Raw genomic sequence first — 21,166 nt, forward strand, 5'->3', positions numbered from 1 at the left:
TGTGGATATCCTACACTTGATTACATCCTGCTCTACATATTGCTACTGTATATAACCTACAGCATATATCTTACATTATATATCCTTTATGTCCTACTCTACACATCATATAGTGTTTATCCTATACTCCCTATCTAACACCGCAGGATCTGTGTTATACATTGTGATCTGTACATCGAGCCCTATATATTCTGACTGTGGGTTACACTGTATCATTTCCGATAGGATTTATAGAGCCCACGGAAGCAATCTGTTAAGTTTTGTTACAGTCGGTGATCAATGTTTATATATATGAAGCTACATCGAGACACATCAATGCAGGGAAGATTAGCTGAAACAAAATTAGATAAAAATACACCCTGCGAGGGGTGATGAGTCGTAAACTGACAGAGCTCCCTCGCGCTGCGTCGTGGTTCAGGGTATCACAGTGGTGGGGGTGGGGGTGGGGGGGCAGATGGAGCTGGACAGCGATGACGTCGCAGCCCCCGAAGCCCAGGCATCCCGGCGAAGGCGAGAGCGCAGCGTAGAGAGAGCGCGCGCACGGCGCAGCCGCTGGATTCCCACGCGCCGCCGCCGCCGATCGCTACGATGTGGCCGAAGCGCGACTCCGGCGCCTGGATTCCACCCTCTCTGCGACTTCTCTCTCGGAATTTGTACTTTTCTTAAATTATTATTATTTATTTATTGATATAGCTCCGTCGGGGGACGCTACTATATACATATTATATATATATATCTTTACCAGTGGCGCGAGATGCTGGCGCGCGCGACGTGCCAGCGCTGTCGTGGACACGCGTGAACTGCTCCAACTTGTCTGCAGCCCGCGTGGTGAGTGGGGAGTTGGAGGTGCGTGGACTTCCAGGGAGCGGGGAGCGCGTGGCGTGTGGCGCGTGTGCGGTGGGTTGGCACGAGACGAGCTGCGGACGAACACACGTTAAAACTGTCAAACGCGCGTTTCTCGTGTGTGCAGCCGTGTGCGGCGGCCAGAGTTTGAACGGCAGCAGCGGCGATGAAGTGCCGCGTGCGCACATTTATGGAAACGGTTATTTAAATGGGGGGTGTCTCTGTCTCGCGCTGGTGGGTTCCGATCCCTGCGTGTACCGGAGCGCTTCGCGAGCAGAGTGCGCGTTTCCTAATTAAATTCGCGAGTGGAGATTCAGGAGTGTTTCGGAAGGCGAGACGAGGAGCCGCGGAAAAGCCGGGGAGACAGCGCCACCTGGGCACGGGACTGGCCGCACCGCCGGAACGTGGGAAAGCGCAGCGGCAACTCGCGTGGTCGCAGCGTGTTTGTTTCAATATACTCTTTCTCTGCTGTACTGTACTGCACTGCACTGTACTGTATTGTAGTGCCGGACCGTGCGCGTGAAGGAGGCGCGCGCACTGCGGGCTGCTGTGCGGAGGGAGCTGCGGGAAGTTCGGGAGCGGCGCCACCGAATCACCCCCTACTAGGCTACGGGCATCACGCGCTCTGCTCCAGGTGTCGATGCCCCGCAACGGGGGAAACTAAGAAAGGCTGCGGGAACCGCGGACAGGCGGTACCGGCTCGTGGGTCAAAGTGACTGTGCTCCCGCAGCACCGTGGACACGGTGTGGATGACAAATATGTGTATGACACGAGGCGACGAGCACGTTTTTTAAAGGGTCCGAAATCCTCTCCGCATCATCAGTTTGGGGAACATCTGTTTTCTCTCTTCTTTCCTTTCCTGTGGACAGATCTCAGCAAAAGGTGGCCGCGCGGATTTTTGTCAGAGGAAAAAAAAAATGCTCACTGCTCACCTGCTAATAAAGGTTTATTATTTCATGGATTATAGGGACGATCTGTTCATATCCTAGATGTGCCGACTGAGTCCTGGACTAAGTTGCGAGAGTGTGACTCCAGAGGTAACGCCGGTGCGTGTTAAAACTCTGTGCACACTGTCACCATATGGTATATTTGGGATTTAATTGCAAGCAAGGAACAAAACAACACTGTATCAGTGTAACAAAAAGGACTAGGAGAAATCAGGTAATATTTACTGCTGCTTCCACGGCTGTCAGCAAGAAATACACCATTTTAACTCATGTTACGGTCCTGACGCCTTAATCCCAAGCGACTGACTGGTGTTTGACGGTTTCGTGCAGCTGGGCATTTTTTTTACTGGCGCATTTAGGGGTGTATACCTCGAACAAAGGTACCGCAGCAGAACCGGGACTCGAACCAACAAACTTCCGGTTACAGGTTCACATCGTTACTGCTGCCAAGGGGGTATGAATATTTGACAATAATTTTGCTGCTTTAGTTTTGTTCTACGAATTCAGCGTGCCTCGGAGCACTCTAAGTGCGGACCTGAAAGAGAGCGACAGAAAGCACGAGAGAGAATGATGAGAAGGAGGGAGAAGCGAAGGCTCTGTAAGTAGGTCCGGCCGAGCGGAGCGCGGAGGGATACGAGGGGGCGCTCCACGGGGAGCTGGACGGTGGAGACGTAGCACGACGCAGGAGGAGACGGGGAGAGTGCTGTTCCGAGTGACCATGCCGCGTCGGGAGCGGTCGCGACTTGATGAAAACGGCGCAAATCTGGCACTTTAGGCGGAAAACGGTATGTAAACCTGCAGGAAAACGTAGCGGTTTTCGCGTTTAAGATACAGAGACGTTTTCCAGTCCTTTGATAGATTTTCCTCCAGAGAGAGTAGTAAAGTTTTCTTTTTGTCCAGGATCATGCATTGCCGTTGAGCTTTTGTAGTTTCCCCTGTGGGGGGGGGAAGTCCCGGGACGAAGTTGGCCAAGTTGTGGGCAAAGTGCGGCGACTCCGTGGTCTTACTGGGGCTTTTGCGATCCCAGCGGGGGCACATTCCAGCCGGTTGCGTTTGTCGGGTTTAGTTCTTGTTGTTTTGGGCAGTTTTTACATCCTTTTCATCTGACAGAAGCGAGCGAGTACGTGAGGCGAATGGAGAGCGGCGCGAGGGGGGGCTCTCTCTCTCTGGCGCGCGCGCACAGCACACGCACCGCCACACATTCACATTGCACCGAAAAGCGCCTTTTTTCCACATAAAACAACACTTTTACGACGGTCTCGATGCGAAGTCAAGTTTGAAAGACGCACTTTTCCCTCAGCTTTTCGTTTTCATACCTGCTAAGTTTGCGCGTTACGTACTAGTATTCCAATCGGTGGAAAAACGGAACAGTTTCTGGACACTTCTGTGTCTGTTTTTTTTTTTTTTAACCGCGCTATCAAACCATTTTTTCCTGTACTGAATTCCTGCCCTAAGGTGACAAATACCTCACAGTAACAGTATGTGTTTGCATAAGAAAAGGTTTTTTTTTTTTTTTGTTCTGCTGGAAGGCACAATGACTGTGAATGATGCAGAGTTACGAGTTTTATTGTCTTTTAACTTTTGTTCGTTTAAGTTTTGTTGTTGTCATGATCATGTGTTTAGTTTGCAAGCCTAAAAACAATTTTGTTATTTTTATTTTCCGGAAAAAAAATTAGTCGTATCCACATCCAGTCAGTCTCAGTATTTTGCGTGTTTTTGTAACTTTAACGTTTTTGTAGCAATTATTACATTAACGAACGCTTAAAATAATAAACATTTACTGGACGCAGAAAGGGGACGTGTACAATTATTACAACAACACATTCAAAGCTTTCGAACGAATGTCTACTGTTAAACGAATAGCCCGTTTCTTTGACATCTCGGAAAAAAAGTCGATATTTGGAAAAATTAATTATTGCTTCATCTGCAAATTCCGCAGCACTGAATTATTAAAATTGTAATTATTTATTATTCTGACACTTTTCTCGGAAGAGAACTACAGTCTTAGTTTTGTACACTAAGCTACTTGGATTCTAAGTATGATTTTTAATATTCTAATAATGATTTTTCTGTTTGTACAGCTGGGCAATTTTTACTGTATTGATTTATGGTAAGTACCTTGATCAGTAGTAGTAGAGCAGGAGGTCGGATTTGAACCTGGATCCATGTGTCTGTAACCGCTAGGCCTCTGCCTTCAAAACATTTGGTCTTGGAGTTTGAGCATCACTCTTTATTCACTTGTTAATTCATCTCACAGTGGTTGGAAGAGTTTTGTGCTTGCTGGAGTTGAGTAAACTGGGCTGTTGATGTATTTCGCAAACATGCTTGTGGGTCCGCTCTCTGTTTTGGAAAAAGTCTCGCAGTCATGGCCTTCCATTACTCAAGCTCCCGGGTGGAAATTCGGCAGCGAGCTCCGATTCCTGCATGCCACAGAATTTACCCCAATTAAATAAAGATACTGTCTGAGTGGCTGAAAAAAAGCAGTGTCTCCAGCCTCACAGATTCTCACGCCTTGCATCGCATTGTGAGTCACTCGTAAGGACTGGAAGACTGGCGTCCTATCGTCCGGTCTTTACAAGCCTTACCTTTGCTCTAATGTCTGCTCAGGCAGTTTGCATAATGCATAGCAGATCAAAGAATGTAGGAGATATGTAATTTAAGTGTGATAAAAGGGATTTATAAATCTGTGCATCTTTACTTTGAAGTGTCTTTTCCTTGACCCTTGGATGAACATGAAGCAGTTTTTAAGTTTCTCTGCCTTTCAGGTATATTCCTTAAATCCCTAAGCCTAATACTTTTTTCTCTGCTCTGGAAATGTAAGATTTTTCTTTGGGTGGAGGAGTTGTGAGTTGTTCTTCATAAACATTTGCATAGTTCTTGTTTGCAATTTTTTTTCTTGCTGGGACATAGAAACAGAAGCAGTGTCCAAGTGTGGTGTCGTCTTTCTGCCGGTTGCGCTTGCTCCAGTCAGTTCACAGTGTTCAGCCTCACTTTTCATGTGCGCTCTGAAGAACGAGCTCAGTGAAACTTGGCGTAAATAAGAAATTGTGTCCAACCCCCTTCACCGTCAATGAAATCTGCCACCTATTCGATGAACTGTCCATGGCTCAGTTGTTAAGTCTGGTCCACTTTTTTGTTGTTCCACATACATGTGTTAGGTGGAAAATGCTGATTACTGAAAATTTCCTGATGTCAGTAATGCATGTCTTCAAAGTTTACTTTAATTTTTTTTAATTTACAAAAAAGGGGAAAATACCAAAAATTTCAGATTGAGACTTTCAGTTGAGATTTATTTACGTGGGTATGTTTATCATCAGGCTCTTTCTCTGTCCTTTGCACTAACACATTTTCTCTCCTCTCTTTTGCTGTGGTGTAGGTGTTTCATTGAAGCGCATCGTGCCGCCATGGGGAATCGCCTGACGTCGCTGCTCTTGGCTCTGCTGCTGTTTGTCTCCAGCTGTGTGCGGAGCCATGAGGAGGCGGAACGGACACAAACCATGCGATTCACACATTCAACCTACAATGCCACCATATATGAGAACTCCGCTGCCAAGACTTACCTGGAAAGCCCGGTGAAAATGGGCATTTATGTCTTGGACCCAGCTTGGGAAGTGCGGTACAAGATAGCATCCGGTGACACAGAGAACCTCTTTAAAGCCGAGGACCATGTAGTGGGAGACTTCAGCTTCTTGCGCATCAGGACCAAAGGAGGCAGCACAGCTATTTTAAACAGGGAAGTAAAAGACCACTACCTTCTAACGGTCAAGGCGTTTGAACGGACCACTAATGCTGAAGTCCGCACGAGAGTTAGAGTTCAGGTGCTGGACACCAATGATCTCAGGCCCCTGTTCTCGCCCACCTCGTACAGCGTGTCCCTGCCAGAGAATACTGCCATAAGGTCCAGTGTGGCCAGGGTTACTGCGACAGATGCCGATGTGGGCACTAATGGCGAATACTACTACAGCTTCAGGGAGTGGACGGACATGTTTGCGGTGCATCCTACCAGTGGAGTGGTGACGCTCACGGGTCGCTTGGACCACTCAGAGACCCGGCTGTACGAGCTAGAGGTGTTGGCAGTAGACCGTGGCATGAAGCTCTATGGGAGTAGCGGTTTCAGCAGCACCGCGCGGCTCACTGTGCGAGTGGAGCCGGCCAATGAGCATGCTCCTGTCATCACCGCTGTCACTCTCACCCCCTCAGACAGTGATGGGGACCCCACATACGCCATGGTAACAGTGGAAGACGATGACCAGGGACCAAATGGGGAAATTGCATCACTGAGTGTTGTGGCAGGTGACCCACTTCAGCAGTTCAAGGCTATGAGGACCAGTCCTGGCAGCAAGGAGTATAGGATAAAAGCAGTAAAGGATGTGGACTGGGACAGCCAGCCTTATGGATACAACCTTACATTGCAGGCTAAAGATAAAGGAAACCCTCCTTTATTCTCTGCTGTTAAAGTGGTTCATGTCACATCTCCAAAGTTTAAAGCTGGTCCCCCTAAATTTGAGAAGAGTGTTTACAAAGTGAGCCTTAGTGAATTTGCCCCAGTCCACACACCTGTAATAATGGTGAAAGCTGTCCCAAGCTACCCCCAGCTGAAGTATGTATTCAAATATAAGATGGAGAAAAACCGGTTTGCCTTAAATCCAGATACGGGACTAATTACCACCACTGGGCCAATTCACGCAGACTATGCCCCTAAATATGAACTGGAAGTCGTTACCAGCGACAGTAAAGCAGCCGCTAAGGTTGTGATTGATGTGATTGACATGAATAACAATTCCCCTGACTTTCAGCAAACCTCGTATGAGGCCAGCGTTGATGAGCACATGCCAGTAGGATCCAGTGTGCTAACAGTGAGTGCCAGTGACCTCGATGATGGGGAAAATGGCTACGTCACTTACAGCATTGCCAATGTGAACCCACAACCTTTTGCCATAGACTACTTCACTGGTGTCATTAGTACTTCAGAAGACTTGGATTATGAGTTGATGCCCAGGATTTACAATTTAAGAGTTAGGGCATCGGACTGGGGGTCTCCATTCCGCCGCGAAGTTGAGATTCCGGTCACAATCACGCTGAACAACCTGAACGACAACAAGCCCCTGTTTGAAAATATAGACTGCCAGGTTACTGTGCCAAGGGACCATGCTGTTGGTGCGCAGATAACGACGGTGTCTGCCATTGATGCAGATGAATTACAGTTGGTTCGATATGAAATAAAAGCTGGGAACAACCTGGGCCTTTTTGACCTAAATCCAAATTCAGGAGTGCTGTCATTGAAGCAGTCATTAAACGAGGGCGAAGGGGCGAAAGTGTCCTTTTATAGTTTACAGATCACTGCGACTGATGGTGAACATGTTACTGCACCCATGACTGTGAACATCAGTGTGGTAACAGCCCATAAGCCCATCCAGCTGAAATGCATAGACACAGGGGTTGCTGCCATGTTGGCAGAGAAGCTTCTCCAGGGCACTAAGATCCACAGTCACGTGGAGCCAGAGGATAACTTTGTGGATATTCATACGATTAACCGCTACGCACCACAGTTCTCTGAGTCGTTTCCCACATTTATTGAGGTCAGGGAAGACCTCCCTGTAGGGGCCAGAGTTGCACTCCTCACTGCCTCAGATGCAGATAGTGGCTTCAATGGAAAACTTGTGTATGTGATTTCTGGAGGGAATGCTGAGAGCCGGTTTATTGTTGACATGGATACAGGTTGGCTTCAGGTATACTCTCCACTAGACAGAGAAGCAGCAGATCATTACACGCTAAATGTAACAGTTTATGATCTCGGGATACCTCAGAAGTCCTCATCACGTCTCCTGGATGTCAACATCTTGGACGCAAATGACAACAGCCCACTATTCTTGCAGGGCAGTTACTCTGCAGAAATAAGTGAAAACACAGTGATTGGTACAGAGATTATTCAAGTTGAGGCTACAGATAAAGATCTCGGTGTCAATGGGGAAGTCCGATACTCACTGGTGGCCGATACCAGTCAGTTTGCTATTCATGAGAGGACTGGCGTAGTGACAGTGAAAAGTCCTCTGGACCGTGAGGTGCATCCTGTTTATATTTTGAAAGTAGCTGCCCAAGATCAAGCCACCAATGAACCACAGTTGATATCTACAGTGATCCTGAAAGTAGTTCTGGAGGATGTCAATGACAACCCTCCAAAGTTCATTCCGTCGAGTTACCAGGTGAAAGTACGGGAAGATCTCCCAATCGGTACTGTGGTGCTGTGGCTAGAAGCCTATGACCCCGATGTGGGCCAGTCCGGCCAGCTGCGCTACAGTCTGGTTGACAGCGGAGACGGAAACTTTGAAGTGGACAAATTGAGTGGAGCAGTGCGCATTGTGAAAAACCTGGATTATGAGAAGAAGCAGGTGTACAACCTCACAGCACGAGCTAAGGACAAAGGAAAGCCTGTGTCCCTGTCCTCTACGTGCCACATTGAGGTTGACATAGTAGACGTCAACGAGAACCTGCATCGCCCCTCGTTCCCCTCCTTCGTGGATAAGGGCACCGTCAAGGAAGATGCTGCTATTGGCACCTCAGTTATGAAAGTGACAGCACAAGATGAAGACAAGGGGAGAGATGGGGAAATCAGATACTCCATTCGTGATGGATCAGGCCTTGGAGTGTTCATCATTGATGAAGGCACTGGTAAGTCCAAAGCTATCCTATCAGATGTATCACAATAAGGACTGTTATGTATAATTAAAAATGTATGTATGGTTGTGTACATGTGTATGGATTTACATCTTTGCTGGTATGACCAAGCAAAAGGGTGGAAGCCAGTACTACTGTCCCACTGTTTAACGTCTTTGAACTGTAGGACTCAGAGTTGAGTCCTCTGCTTTTCTGGAGAGGAAGACTATTGATAGCTGTGGCAGATGGGCCAGCTCTCTTTGAGACTCAAGACATTCCAGATGGGTTGCTTAGGAAGCCAGAGGAATATGGGGTGATGGGATTTTTTTTTTTGCCTGTTCTCGATATCTAATTATTATGATTAATTCACTGTGAGGCAGATTATTGTTTTTTGTTACTTGAGGTGTTAAGATATTTTGCATATTTATCCTTTTATCCCCCAGTTTGAAACATTCTGTTGAGTTGGCATGAAAAGTCTGGAGCCACATCACTGATAGAAGTAGATGTTTCTAGATGCTTTTCTGTTGTTTAGATCCACTGGGCCACCTGTGCCACGTGCTGACAATAAGTAATGTTATTCAGATGGTTTTGGATCCACAGAGTATTTTGGTCTTTTTGTCAGGAATGTGACAGCCTCATTCTTGACTTTCTGTGGCCCAGGGAACAGTGTCAGCTTTCTGCTTCTATATACAAAATGCACTGTCCACACATGTCAGGGAGACTGGGAAAGCATAAAGTGTTAGCACTTCACATGTACACATTTTGTGGAAGCCCAAATTGTCAGTGCCTTCAGTTCAGACTCCAGTAACTTTAAATAAATAAAAATAAATAAATATGGGCTACATCTGTATTTTTTTAAAATTGAATGCAGTCACTTTCTTTTGGTGAATGTGAAAGTTGTTTCAGTTGGTAAGACGTGTAAATGAGTGGGTTGGGGAGTGCAACAGCGGGTCAGGAAATCTCCCTATTCTGTGCTGGTAAACGTACCGTGACGCAGACTCTTCGTCTCCCAGCGCTCTCCTTTCCACCCATCTGTTGGTTATTGTGCAAATCCAGGCCTACAGCCATTGCGTTTAATGCCTTATTAGAGTGGTGTTTGACTATTGATTCCTCTTTCTTTTGTTCAAAAATGGAAGAAAATGTAAACTACTGTGCCCTAGGAGTGGTATTAAAGAACTGACAGTTTTTATTTCAGCTTTAACTAGGTTTTCAGCTTGAACCTGAGACTACTTCTGAACTTGCTTTGGGTGTAAAAGAGTCTCTTAGGTTGATGCGAAAACTGGCTGATTGATGTTTGTAATTGCTTCCAGTTATGAAAAACATTTGCTGTGGACATCAGATGTGAAGTGCACGTTGCATGAATTCCTATTACTGTGTGATCTGTGGAAGTGCCCATGTTAAAGTGAGCATACAAAAGAACATCTTATACAAGGGGTTGCTGAAATGATGTCCTTAATGTTGATGTTTCTAGCTGCTCTTCCTTTGCCTATCCTCATCCCACCTGTCCAGCTCCTGTGCTGCTTATTTATCTCAACAGAGCCTGATAGGATTGTCTTGCATGGGGAGCCTATTGTTCTGAGCACAGCCGGAGCTGGTAGCAAACCATATATGCCCAAGGCGGTGTCTCCCCTGGGAGTACGGTGGGGGTGGGGCTGTATGAGGGTGTATGTTGCATTGGAAGGAGGGCTGATGCTGTGGGGAGGTGTGAGGTTACCACATGTGGCTGCAAGATTGGCTTCTTCTTTGCAAGGCAGTTTGGGGAGAAAGAAGTAGTTGGCACACCCATGTTCAGTGCCTGTTGCAGGCAAGAGCACATGGGGGAGATAAGTATGGGTTTTAAATGTGGAGGGTTGTACATTTATTCATGTCTCTGTGTGACCCACCATTGAAAGGAAGACTCTACACAGCTGCAGGGGTTTTGGTTTCCCTGCGCTCTGTCTCCGCCGCTTTCCGCATGTGCCCTTTTTATTTATAAACTTTTATTTTCTCCCTCCAGCCCTTTAGAGGCCTCTAAAGTAGGGGGGTGGCGGTGAGGAATGTGAGATTGAGATTGGCTGCATACTTTGAAGCCAGTCCTGCCTCTTGGTTTAGGAAGAAAGGAAAAGCAGGGTCCCCCTGTTGATTTGCCTTTTTTTCTTGCAACAAACGCATCACATGTGTTCAGTGTGTCCATGTGTTTTGATTGTTTTAAATGTCAATTAATACCTATAATATAGTTTTCCACTAAAAGTTTTAAGAGAGAAATTGCAGTCATTTGTTGCTTTGAAATTGGATAGCTGTGGTTTCCTTCATAGCTTTTTTCCTCCATCAACAAGATCTGATTGTCTGAGCTGGACGGTCTGTAAAGCACATAGAGATGTTCGAGTTGCCTTTGTCTGCAGATCACAGATGTGTTAAGGGATAGAAGGGCATATGGAGACCTGGTGAGATTTTATTTGCAAGCCACAAAGAACTCAGGCCATGTAGTGTTCCATCATGATGTCTTTGGGCGAATTTTGACCATGAGAGCATGCGGAAGTGGCAAGGTATGCTGCTATCTTGATGGATACAGCTGGAGCAGTTTGCAGAATTCGGTTGTTAGCAGCAGAGCTGTAGCAGAATGGGCGCAGTGCATGAAAATTTGATTATACAGTGTGGGGAAAAATTAGGTAATTAATTAGGGCTGCATTTGCTCAAAGAGCACTAGCTTTTACCTTCTGGGTGAGGGCTATTGTGTGATTTCTTCTGTGTTCAATTAAAGCCGTCTTCTGTTTGAACTGCACCTCGTTTTCCCTTGCAATTCATTTAAGAAGCTGGCTTAGTCAGCGCCTCGTATGAGTGTCTTAGAGGACCAATTCTGTCCATGCTCCATCCCTCGTCTTTAATTAAAGTCAGTATTTTCATTGTGTATTAAAACTAAAATGAAAGTAATTGAAACTCGTCCCCAGGACATTATTGTATTACAGTATTTATTTTAGCACTCGTCCTTATCTGCTGCACTTCTGCATGTTTTACAGTGTAATGTTGTGCCTTTTTTGTGCAGTCGGGTATTTACTGAAGGAAAGTCGCTTGTGTATGTACAACCAAGGATACTGTGAGTAGCAATCAGCCTGGCATCTGAACCCTTAACCAACCAGTACTCTGGGAAGCAGAACCTAATACTTTTGATCATGGTATGTTTAAGTGAGTTTCTCTTGAAGTTTCAGTTCATCAACCTTGGATTTCCTGAATGATCTTAGCCAAGTGCTAGGTGAACTGTGTGTGATGCCTTTGTGCAGCTGGTTTTTGGTAACCCATATCTCAAAAGTGGCATTTTTGGAAGGTGGACAGAAGAAACAACATCAAGGACTTGGAGATGTTCTCCTCTTTAGAGGCCTCAGTCTGCTCTTCCTGTTTTCTAGCCACGTCAGATAGCTGAAGAATGCTCCCAGTGGATTGTTTTACCAGGTTTGGCTGACTACAGATCCGGCATATCTATGCCAGATCCCTTAGAGATTAATGTGAACTAAGTACCCCCTGTCCACCCACCCACCCTCCTGTCACACTTTACTTCTATACAACAGGCTTGGGCCAGAAGTGCGACTTCAACACACTCAAAGAACGCACAGCTCTAAATAGTGTTTGCCTGAGCACGGTTGCCTGGGTGACCCAGGCCAGGAATGTGGAGAGAGTCGAAGCTGATTGCAGGGTGCTAAATGAAAACGTATGCCTTACCCAGTTAAAACTGGTTACTTGCCCTGCTACCAAGTAATTTCGGAATTACAGAACTCCTCAAACAGCCGTCTGCCTGTCCCTCTAGTCTCTGTCCATTGTGTTGAATGTTTGCTAGTAGGTCTTACTTCAAATTGGGGAATTTGGAAGCCTCAACGCCAGGCCCTCTAAACACTTTGAGAATAACCTGGTCATAGTAAGGGGTTGAACTCATAAATGGTTCTTGAACAAGTAAAATCTTGTAAACCAATTTAGGTGCTATAACTTACGGTTTCAATACCCCAATCATGACCGCTGAATGTATTCACCCAAAAAAGAGCAATGATAATTCCATAACTTTTTCAGAAATAATAATGACCAGGAATAACTTCTCCTCCTGTATATTTGCTGACTGAATGGTTAAAAGCTGACTCTCAACATCCTGGTGTTCTTGTGGTCACACTCTACTAATGCTGGCAGGACTCTGTTTGCTCCCAGAGCTCAGAGCTCATTCAGCCTTGTCTGAACCTTCAGAGAGGAGATGTGGAACAAAGCCCTTGAGGTGAACATTATAAAATGCAGTTTGTGTTAAAACAGTCGGGTTAGAAACTTACTTTAAAAAAAACATTCATACAGAAGTACTGAACGGTAAAACTGCACTTGGGGACTAGCAGAGGTCACACCGAGGACAGCACCAGCATTCTTCCTCAAAGACGGTGGTCAGTGTTTCTGCTGCATCTGCTGTTTGACCCCTGATCGCTGTCAAATTGCTGGGGAGCCAATCCAAAGGCCTTAGCACAAAAAAGCAGACTTTGTCGCCTGCCATTAACCTGTGACAGATAACACATTGTCATTGGTTGCAAGCTTGTTACTGGTTAGAAAGAATTGTTTTCTGTAAAGTAACTTAAAATTTGTCCTTTTATACAAATGGGTGTATTTGAGCATTTTGTGGGAGTAAGTACCTGGGTCAAGGGTACCGCAGAAAGAGGTGGGATTCGAGCCTGGGTGACTGTGAGAGGTGATTGCTAGATGAATCCCAGACTGTGTGAAAGGAGTATTTGGTTTCCACAGTTTGAGGAAACTTGGTGTAACTTGAGGGGTTCTGTGTTCTGATATTGGGAGATGGCACACTGTTGTCATGTCATCCGGTTTGGTGGGCTTGTGGAAGCCCCAAGGGCCAGTGGATTCTGGCACAGAGATGGGATGCTGGACACCGAACTCCTGAAATAACATCCTGTTACGGGACAATGGCAATGGTCCACACTTGCCCCAATGGCTCTTTTGGACTGGAAGTAATGGGCTACGTCCCATCACTTTCAATCCTCCTTCAGCACCCCATCATTCATTGAATTTTTTTAATGAATACTTTCATTCATTAGTGTTTTTTTTCCTCTCCAACTGAAATATTTTTGGAGCTACTTCAAGCATTTTGCATCTGTCTTTCTTTCCTGATCCATATTGATTTAATACCACTGTAATGCTGCTTCAGTCACAAGTTTTTTTTTTTTTTTTTTTTTTTTTATAAATAAGGATCTGATTGCAGTATGAATTCAGTGACAGGGCAGTGTGTCACTAAGCCATTAAAGTGGTACTTTGGACCTGATGTAGTCATGTCTGTGCCAACTTGAAGGTAGCTCAGTTTCTTTTGATGGTATCAGTGTACAAAACATACGGTCAAAGTGGACTTTCTTTTTGTCTGTTGCCAGACTGGATGACTCGCAAAGTTGTAGCTGCTAGCCTGTGACACTTGTTAGATAACACTTTTTAAAAACTTATCTTGTTTGCTAAATTGCCATGCAGTAATTTGAAGATAGTGTCCAGGATTTATATTTGTGTACTGATAAAGCTGGTGTTTCAAAACCCTTACTGTACCCAGGGTGTGACAGGATATGAACATTTTACAACTCGATTATATTCCTTATATGGAAAGGCAGTTATCTCGCCTGAGGACCCAATTCTGTGAGCACAAATTCCAGCTGTATTCAAGAAGCCACAATTTGATTTCCATGTGTGCCTTGAATTTTTACAATTACATTTAATGGTGATGCTAACTTAATGTAGGCAGGGGGAAATATGTGGAAATATTGTATCTGTTAGTGTAGCCTCAGACCCTATCCAGTGCCTTCAGAATTGAAGCTGAACTAATGTTCAGAGGAAAGAGTTGAAGAGCAGAAGTGCTTTAGCTTGGGGGTCATTGTGGGGAAACTAAGCTGTACAATGAGAACGCTGAGCTCCAGGAGCTAAATTTGCTGCGTTCTCTGCCATGGTGGAATTCGGAGCATTTCAGCGGCTGGATTTGGGGGTGATGGTGGGGGGGGGGTTGATGAGAAAGTTTATATAAGTGCAAAGCAGGAGGCTGGGGAAGGCCACGGAATGTGGAGACTGTTGAAACAAATTAGCGGGACTGGTTCAAAGCAAACAGACTGCTCGCTCGGCCAGGCGCCTGTGAGCAGCCCAGTGAGCAGCCAGAGCAGGCTTGTGTGGCCTCTTCTCTGCTCCTCTGAACAGGCTGTAAATTAACCCACAAAGGGTACAACTGTCCGGCAACCCCTGTCACCCCAGCCCAATCAAGTGGTTGCCCCTTTTAAAGCACGTTTCACAGAGATGAGGTTCTTACTCCACCCATTTGAAGCTTGTGTTTGCTAGCAAGACTGTTTGCGTTAGTTTTGATGTTTTACTTTCTGTTGTCTGTTTGTGTGCAGATGGAGAAGTTGTAGCAATTGTAATCCTCTTCTGACAAGCACTAGTCTTTTTTGAAATCATAATTTGTTTGCGGCTTTAATCTGCATTCAGCAAGAACTATGTTTGAAGGGCATTGTGCTTTGAATGTTGAATACATTTTCTTACTCTTACATAGTGAATCACATATTTGTCAGAAATGTCAATACTTGTGCTAATTTTCCATCCTTCATGCTGTCATTAACCTCAGTATGATTCAATAGGAGTCAGTGTGCTGAGGAGAAATGGCTGCATTTTCCACACTTGTTTTGGAAGTTTTTTTTTTCTTTTCTTTTTTTTCTTCTTTGCTTCGCTTGTTGTGTTGAAGTGTGAGAATATATATCACTGTGCTTGGGTTTAGTAATGAAAAGGACCAGAAATAAGCTTATCTAATAGGTTGTGTGTGCCCTCCAGTTAGAAGCACAACTTTCCACTTGTTCTATAACACACATTGAGGGACTGGAAGCCAGCTTGTGTATGTTTAAGCCCAAGTTTAACTGTTTAATCAAATCAAGCTGCTTTTTGAGTTCACTTCAGCAGACCCTGAACCAACTGGCTAAATAAGTCACCATACAAGGTTGATGGTCTTTATTTGACACCATCAGGTGGTGTTTTGTTTGATGCACAGTATGAGGACACCTGTCCTTATTGTGTTGGCATTGGCACCCTGAAACACAAAGGTGCAGAAGTATGATTACTATCAAAGTTTCCACATATCACAGTGATAGTGCTCCTCCCATATTAAACATTCTTACAGAGCCTGGGTTATGGTTTGTTGAAAGCCATAGGTCTCAGTTTAACCCTAGATGTCCTGGTCATATGTCTGGCCCTGATCCAAACCCAAGGTCACCAGTTCCCATGTTTAGCTGGCCAGTGGTTAATCAGTTGTACATCATCCTTGTCTTTGCTGCAGACTGCTAGTGGGTGCAAATGTAGTCCATACCCAGACCTTAGGTTTCCCATGGGCAGGAAAGACATTCTCTTCTGTTCTTGTATGCAGCTGATACTGATACTTTAGTAACAATTAAGCTGAGCCAAGGAACCTGTGAAGGCTATATTATACCCATCTGAGAATACTTAAGGTCTGTAGGAAATGTCAGTCTTTATATTTTTGCGATATTTGATACTTCTTGCTTAGCCTTACCAAGAGCATATGAAGAGTAATGATCAGTTGAGATAGAAGTCGGAAGAAAACAAAAAGCAAGAATATGAGGAGTTGGAGACGGATCGAGTGAATGACCCCTTGGGGGGAGGCAGCCAACCAGATACGTGAGTCGCAGTCTTGGAGGAAGCACAAAGGCAGAGGCTCATGTAGGAAAGGCAATGCGAGGACACTCTCAAAAGCCCTGTTTGACAGGGGATGGGGTTTTCCACCTCCACCATGTGTGGTGCTCACTAAAAAACAGCTCTTCTCAGACGTAATACATCCACAATTTACCACCTTCATGAGCAAAGTAATCAGTTTGATGAGACCAGTTCTTTATGGTCAGACTTGTGATTTGGAGGTTGACTTGTTTAGCAAATAACGAAATGGTATTTTACTGTATTGATTTATACTCCGCAGCACTTTCCCTCTAAAATGTTTTAGTTGTTCTTTTTGTTTATGAGTGACACAGTGGCACAGCATGCTGACCTGTGGTTTCTGATCTGGGGTCAAATCCATCTGAGTACGTGTGGAGTTTTCAAGTTCTCTCCATGTTCGGTTTCATCCTACAGTCTAAAGATGTGCTGAAGAATGCAGTGATAAGCCACTTTCATACCTTCCTCAACCTTAAAAACCACATGGTTGCGAAGAGATGACTGTGGCTTAGTGGTACTTACCATACCCTACTGTTGGGCTATGGTTACTGTTGAGTGGCAGACATTTGCTGTCTTAGGTTCCAAGAGCCTTCATCTCTATCAGGTGATGTAATGCAAAGAGAAGTGGAAATGAGCAACCCTGATTATGTCTCTCTGTCTCACTTTCACAGGTGTCATCCGAACACAGGAGCTTCTTGATCATGAAACCACCCCCCACTACTGGCTGACAATCTATGCCACAGACCAGGGTGTGGTGCCACTCTCTTCCTTCATAGAAGTCTACATCCAGGTGCAGGATGTGAATGACAATGCCCCACAGACCGCTGAGCCTGTGTATTACCCCACTGTCTTGGAGAACTCTCCCAAGGATGTGTCCATCATCCGTGTGGAGGCCTGGGACCCTGACGCTGCCTCCCGTGACAAGCTCTCATACAAGATAACTAGCGGGAACCCTCAGGGTTTTTTCACCATTGACTCCAAGACAGGTGAGATGCCCCTGTGAGAGTATTCTTTAAGATTTTAGATACTTTAACCTTTAAATTTCTACCACACACCTCTCTTTTTTTGCTTTTTAATACACATGGTCAGGACACATGGTAAACTTCCAGTACTTGGAGAGTCTCTATACATGGTAGCCTTAAAACTGTTACCCTGAATTTTTAGTGGAACTCTTGCTTTGTAGAGTTTAGTGGAAGCAACTCAAGTTAAAATGGAGTACATTTTTCTCTGAAAAATCAAAGATGCTTTGCTTCCCAGATGATTTGAGTTGTGATGAAACGATGAGAAGATTGACTATGGAATACCACTGTCAAGATACCCCCAGGATGTGCTTTGTTCGCGTTTGGGCCAAAAGCCTGTAGATCTGTGTCTGTCCTTTTGCTGCAATGTCCTTGTGTGGGACTGCAGAATGCGCGTTTCAAAGCATCAACAAAATGCTGGCAGTCTCTGGTGGCATGAGACAATGTTCGTTTTCAGACCAAGTAACAGTCCCTTCTCCACCATGCGTTGATCTCCAGAGTGGTGCTGGCAGCAGTCCAATGAAAATTTAAAAAAAAAAAAACAGAACTAGGACAGGAAGCATTCTTCCCCACTGGCAGCATTAAGCACTAACTCAATCTGCAGACACACTCCTTAATGAAGCTTAGTCTTTGTGGCCCCTGTTGGCGTGGGCATGCAGAGGGGGATCTGCATCTCTTCCCATGAATATTGGAATACCCCTGTGGGAGGGTGCATGACGTTAGCAGAGGATCCTCCTCAGATCTGTGGGTGTGTACTGTGGGTTGCCCAATGACTTCATGGCCCCATTCATGGTGATATTGATGTATGCAATATTGTTTGCTTTTTTTCTTGCTCAATTCAGGATAACTGTTTGCTTAAGATGGGAAAGGTGAGCATCTTTTTTTTGCTGTTTGGTGTTAGTGAGAGGAGACTTTCATCAGTGCTCACCTATTGAAAACTTCAGAAGCTCAGTCTGAATGCTCCCACCTAACAGTCGAGGCCTGCTTTGTGGTGTGGTCCCGGGTCTGTTCTGTGCCTAACCCTGTGATGAAAGGCTCGTTTGTTTCTGCTGAGCAAACACGGCTGTTAGATCAGCCATTGGTGTCTAACTCAACTGGAAGCCAGCCCCCTGGTTCTCTTTTCTATACACAGGTCCCCATAGATGCAGACTTGTCATGTGATCCCAATTACAGTTTGATTTATTTGGTAATTTTTTGAAAACTATGCTATATTGAATGAAGTGGATGTGAATATGACTCAGTCTGTGTGGACTTTTGCATGTTTGAGCTCCTGTGCTGTGGATTTAGAAGAGGATTATACTAAGTACAGTACAGCAAGGTGCCATAGTTTGTAGCACAGTGTGTCTCAGTTCTTGGGTTGTGGACTTGGAGGTGGGTTCGAATTCAGCTCAGTCTTTGTGGAGTTTATATGTGTAACTCTGTGAGGGCGATTCCTCTGAGTGTTCCAGTTTCCAGTTTTACAGCTGAATTGGTGGCTCTTAATTTCCTTTCTGTAGTCTTGGCCAGTTGGCGGAAGACCAGACACTTTTCAGGACAACTATCCATAGAGTCCCCGTGAGTCGACACCAGCTCGATGGCACCTAACAACAACAAGAATTGATTTTCATGTGTTTGAGTGTGTGACAGAGAGAAAGACCACTCTGTGATGAACTGGTTTCCCTTCTAGGGTGTACTCTGCTATACACCCAAAGCTTCTGGGACAGTCAACCGCAACTCTTCACGAAACATGCACTTGTTGATGATGGGAGGTTAATCTTATTAGGACTGGATAGGGCTCATTTGCAAGCCTCTGTGCTGATGATGATGATAATTATGACCCTAATGACTCGTCCAACTCGTATTTGGAACTTTTCCAGTGCTTAAAGCCACACTGCATCTGAATAGTTCACATGGTTAAATTTAGTGAGCTACAGCAGACCTTAGGAAAGGGCCATCATTGGATAGTTTCTAAAGATAGCCAAAGATCAGCAATATTCCGTGTGAATTATAACTGAAATTAAGAATGAGTTCATTAACTCTTCATTTTGAAGTGTGTCTGTGTTTTAGACTTTCACATTCTGACAAGGGACTTTTCCAAATCTCTTGTTACCTTCTGTAAGTTTTTTCCTTTTTTTTGATTATGTTCCAGTTGGATCTCAACATATAATAAATTTCTCATTGAGAGATATGTACCTTTTGTTATGGGATATGCCAATCACATCCACTCTTATATTCACTACTGCAATCACCATGTGGTTTGCTATGCAAAAATAAAACTGCACTGTAGCTTGGGGTTATTAGCAAGCAGGCTTCAAACTGTGGCTGAAATTTAAAGGAAAGGCAAACTTGGGTGATTTTATGGACTGAAATGATTGAATCCCACCCCCATCACCCTTTCCCCTTCCTTTGCCTCTTATGCTGCCAGGGGCAGAGAGGTAATCATTGTGGTAAATTGAAAAGGAGTATGTGGGTAATTCTAGAGGCTATGGATTCCTCTGTCAAGTTCACATGCACGGTTAATCCCCAGACTTGCATAAAAAGCCAGAAAACACCCGCAGGCAGCAGGGCAGAGCAGCGAATCGTCCACATGGCCCTATCGGTTTCCAACAACACCCGCTCAGTTCAAAACGATGTCGGCAGCTTTTCTTTTCAAAAGGAAGGCTAGATAGGAAATGGATACTACCTTCAACAACTTCCTGCCGTTTCCTGTGAGCATGGAGCGGCCAGTTTCGGATGTGAAAGGGCACATAGGGAGGGGAAAAATTCCTCCACTGCTCAGTTTAGGGAATACTTTAAAGTGTTTGCAGTGTGGCAATATTTATCTGTCTTTGTCCTTACACACCTGCTGTGTTGGAAACCTGCACAGTGTGATGGCACAGGAACTCAGATAATTTTTCTTTTCTCCCAAAAGCAATTTAAAATTCTTTATGCCATTGCTTATTGTTGCTAAAACATTCCACAGAACGTTTTTTTTTGTATTTTCCTTTAATTTCAGAATATGTTGGATTGGTGTCCTCCCCCAAGTGTTCATTTGTCCTTCAGTTAATGGACTGGGGTTGGAATGAGTTGTGATTTTAACAGCAGTAGTCCAAAAGTGGTGCAAAGAGTGCATCTTTTTGCAGGTGGAAGTTCATTTTTGTGCTGGTTATGTTGCTTTACAACTAACTAAATGACAGGAAATCAGACCAGCATTTCTTCCAGAGAAATGTGTATTTCAACCCATTTAACATTCTTCAGTAGGGATTGTGTGTGTCTATGGAGAAAACAATATGGAATGTAAGCAGGACTTTGCTCTTTGAGTAACAAGTAGGCTCTCACCCTCCTAGTTCAGACGGAAGCAGTAAGAAGGGGGGTGCTGCTGGCACTGTAGATGTGAGCTGCGGTGCATGTGACGTGTGGCGCACCATGCACAATTCCCACAAGGTTTTCCCTGGAGGAACCTGCCTTTTAAGTCTTTTCATGTTGCTCCTGGTTGGGCTGCCTTTACTCGTTATCCTGGGGTTTGGGCAAGGAAATATCTGTACAATTCAGATGAAGGCAGCTGTGAGTAAATGCTCATCATTATGAGATAATTGTGGCCTCAGGGTGTTTCCTTGAAAAGCGATGGAAAAGGAGGGGGGAATGTATTCTAGGTGGAATTGAAATAAGAGAATCCATAGGCTAAGTTCATTTGGCTGTTGGCAAGTAGGCAAGGTTATCCAACCTATCTTCCCCCGACCTTTGCTGCATCTGCATACCACTGCAGCACCCCTGTGGCCAGCTGGACTCTGTCACTGGTTAAACAACATCCATGTAAGTTCTGGAAATTTCTGGTACTGTTGGTTGTGCAATACCCACTGGTGATTTTAAAAAATTTTTTCTTAGTAATTACCTCTATATATTTCAATCCACCATCCCCAACAACAGGATTTTTGAAGGATGTTGCTGCAACTATAGGATTTTTCTGAAACTTTGTGTCCTGAAGTTGTTTTAGAGAACCCATCTGTTTCCAGTTTGAGTACTTTAATAATATTTAATAAAAACATGACTTAATGATTT

The 21,166-nt window shown here is 44.8% G+C and overlaps 1 protein-coding gene across 9 annotated transcripts in view; it reads left to right on the forward strand.

Annotated features, from left to right (window-relative positions):
* Window positions 1–755: 755 nt before the first annotated feature.
* fat1a (FAT atypical cadherin 1a) overlaps window positions 756–21,166 on the forward strand; it is a 52,573-nt gene continuing 32,162 nt past the window's right edge. For all 9 annotated transcript variants that reach the window (XR_001965296.2, XR_001965297.2, XR_001965298.2 and 6 more), the window contains exons 1-3: window positions 756–828; window positions 5,167–8,459; window positions 16,802–17,116. Coding sequence is in view for 5 of the 9 variants with exons in the window: in XM_018735799.2 (XP_018591315.2) it covers window positions 5,195–8,459; window positions 16,802–17,116 (3,580 nt within the window). In the remaining 4 variants the exon portion in view is untranslated. The remainder of the gene's footprint in view (window positions 829–5,166; window positions 8,460–16,801; window positions 17,117–21,166) is intronic.

The sequence above is a fragment of the Scleropages formosus genome, chromosome 16, assembly GCF_900964775.1.
Source record: "Scleropages formosus chromosome 16, fSclFor1.1, whole genome shotgun sequence".
Lineage (NCBI taxonomy): Eukaryota > Metazoa > Chordata > Actinopteri > Osteoglossiformes > Osteoglossidae > Scleropages > Scleropages formosus.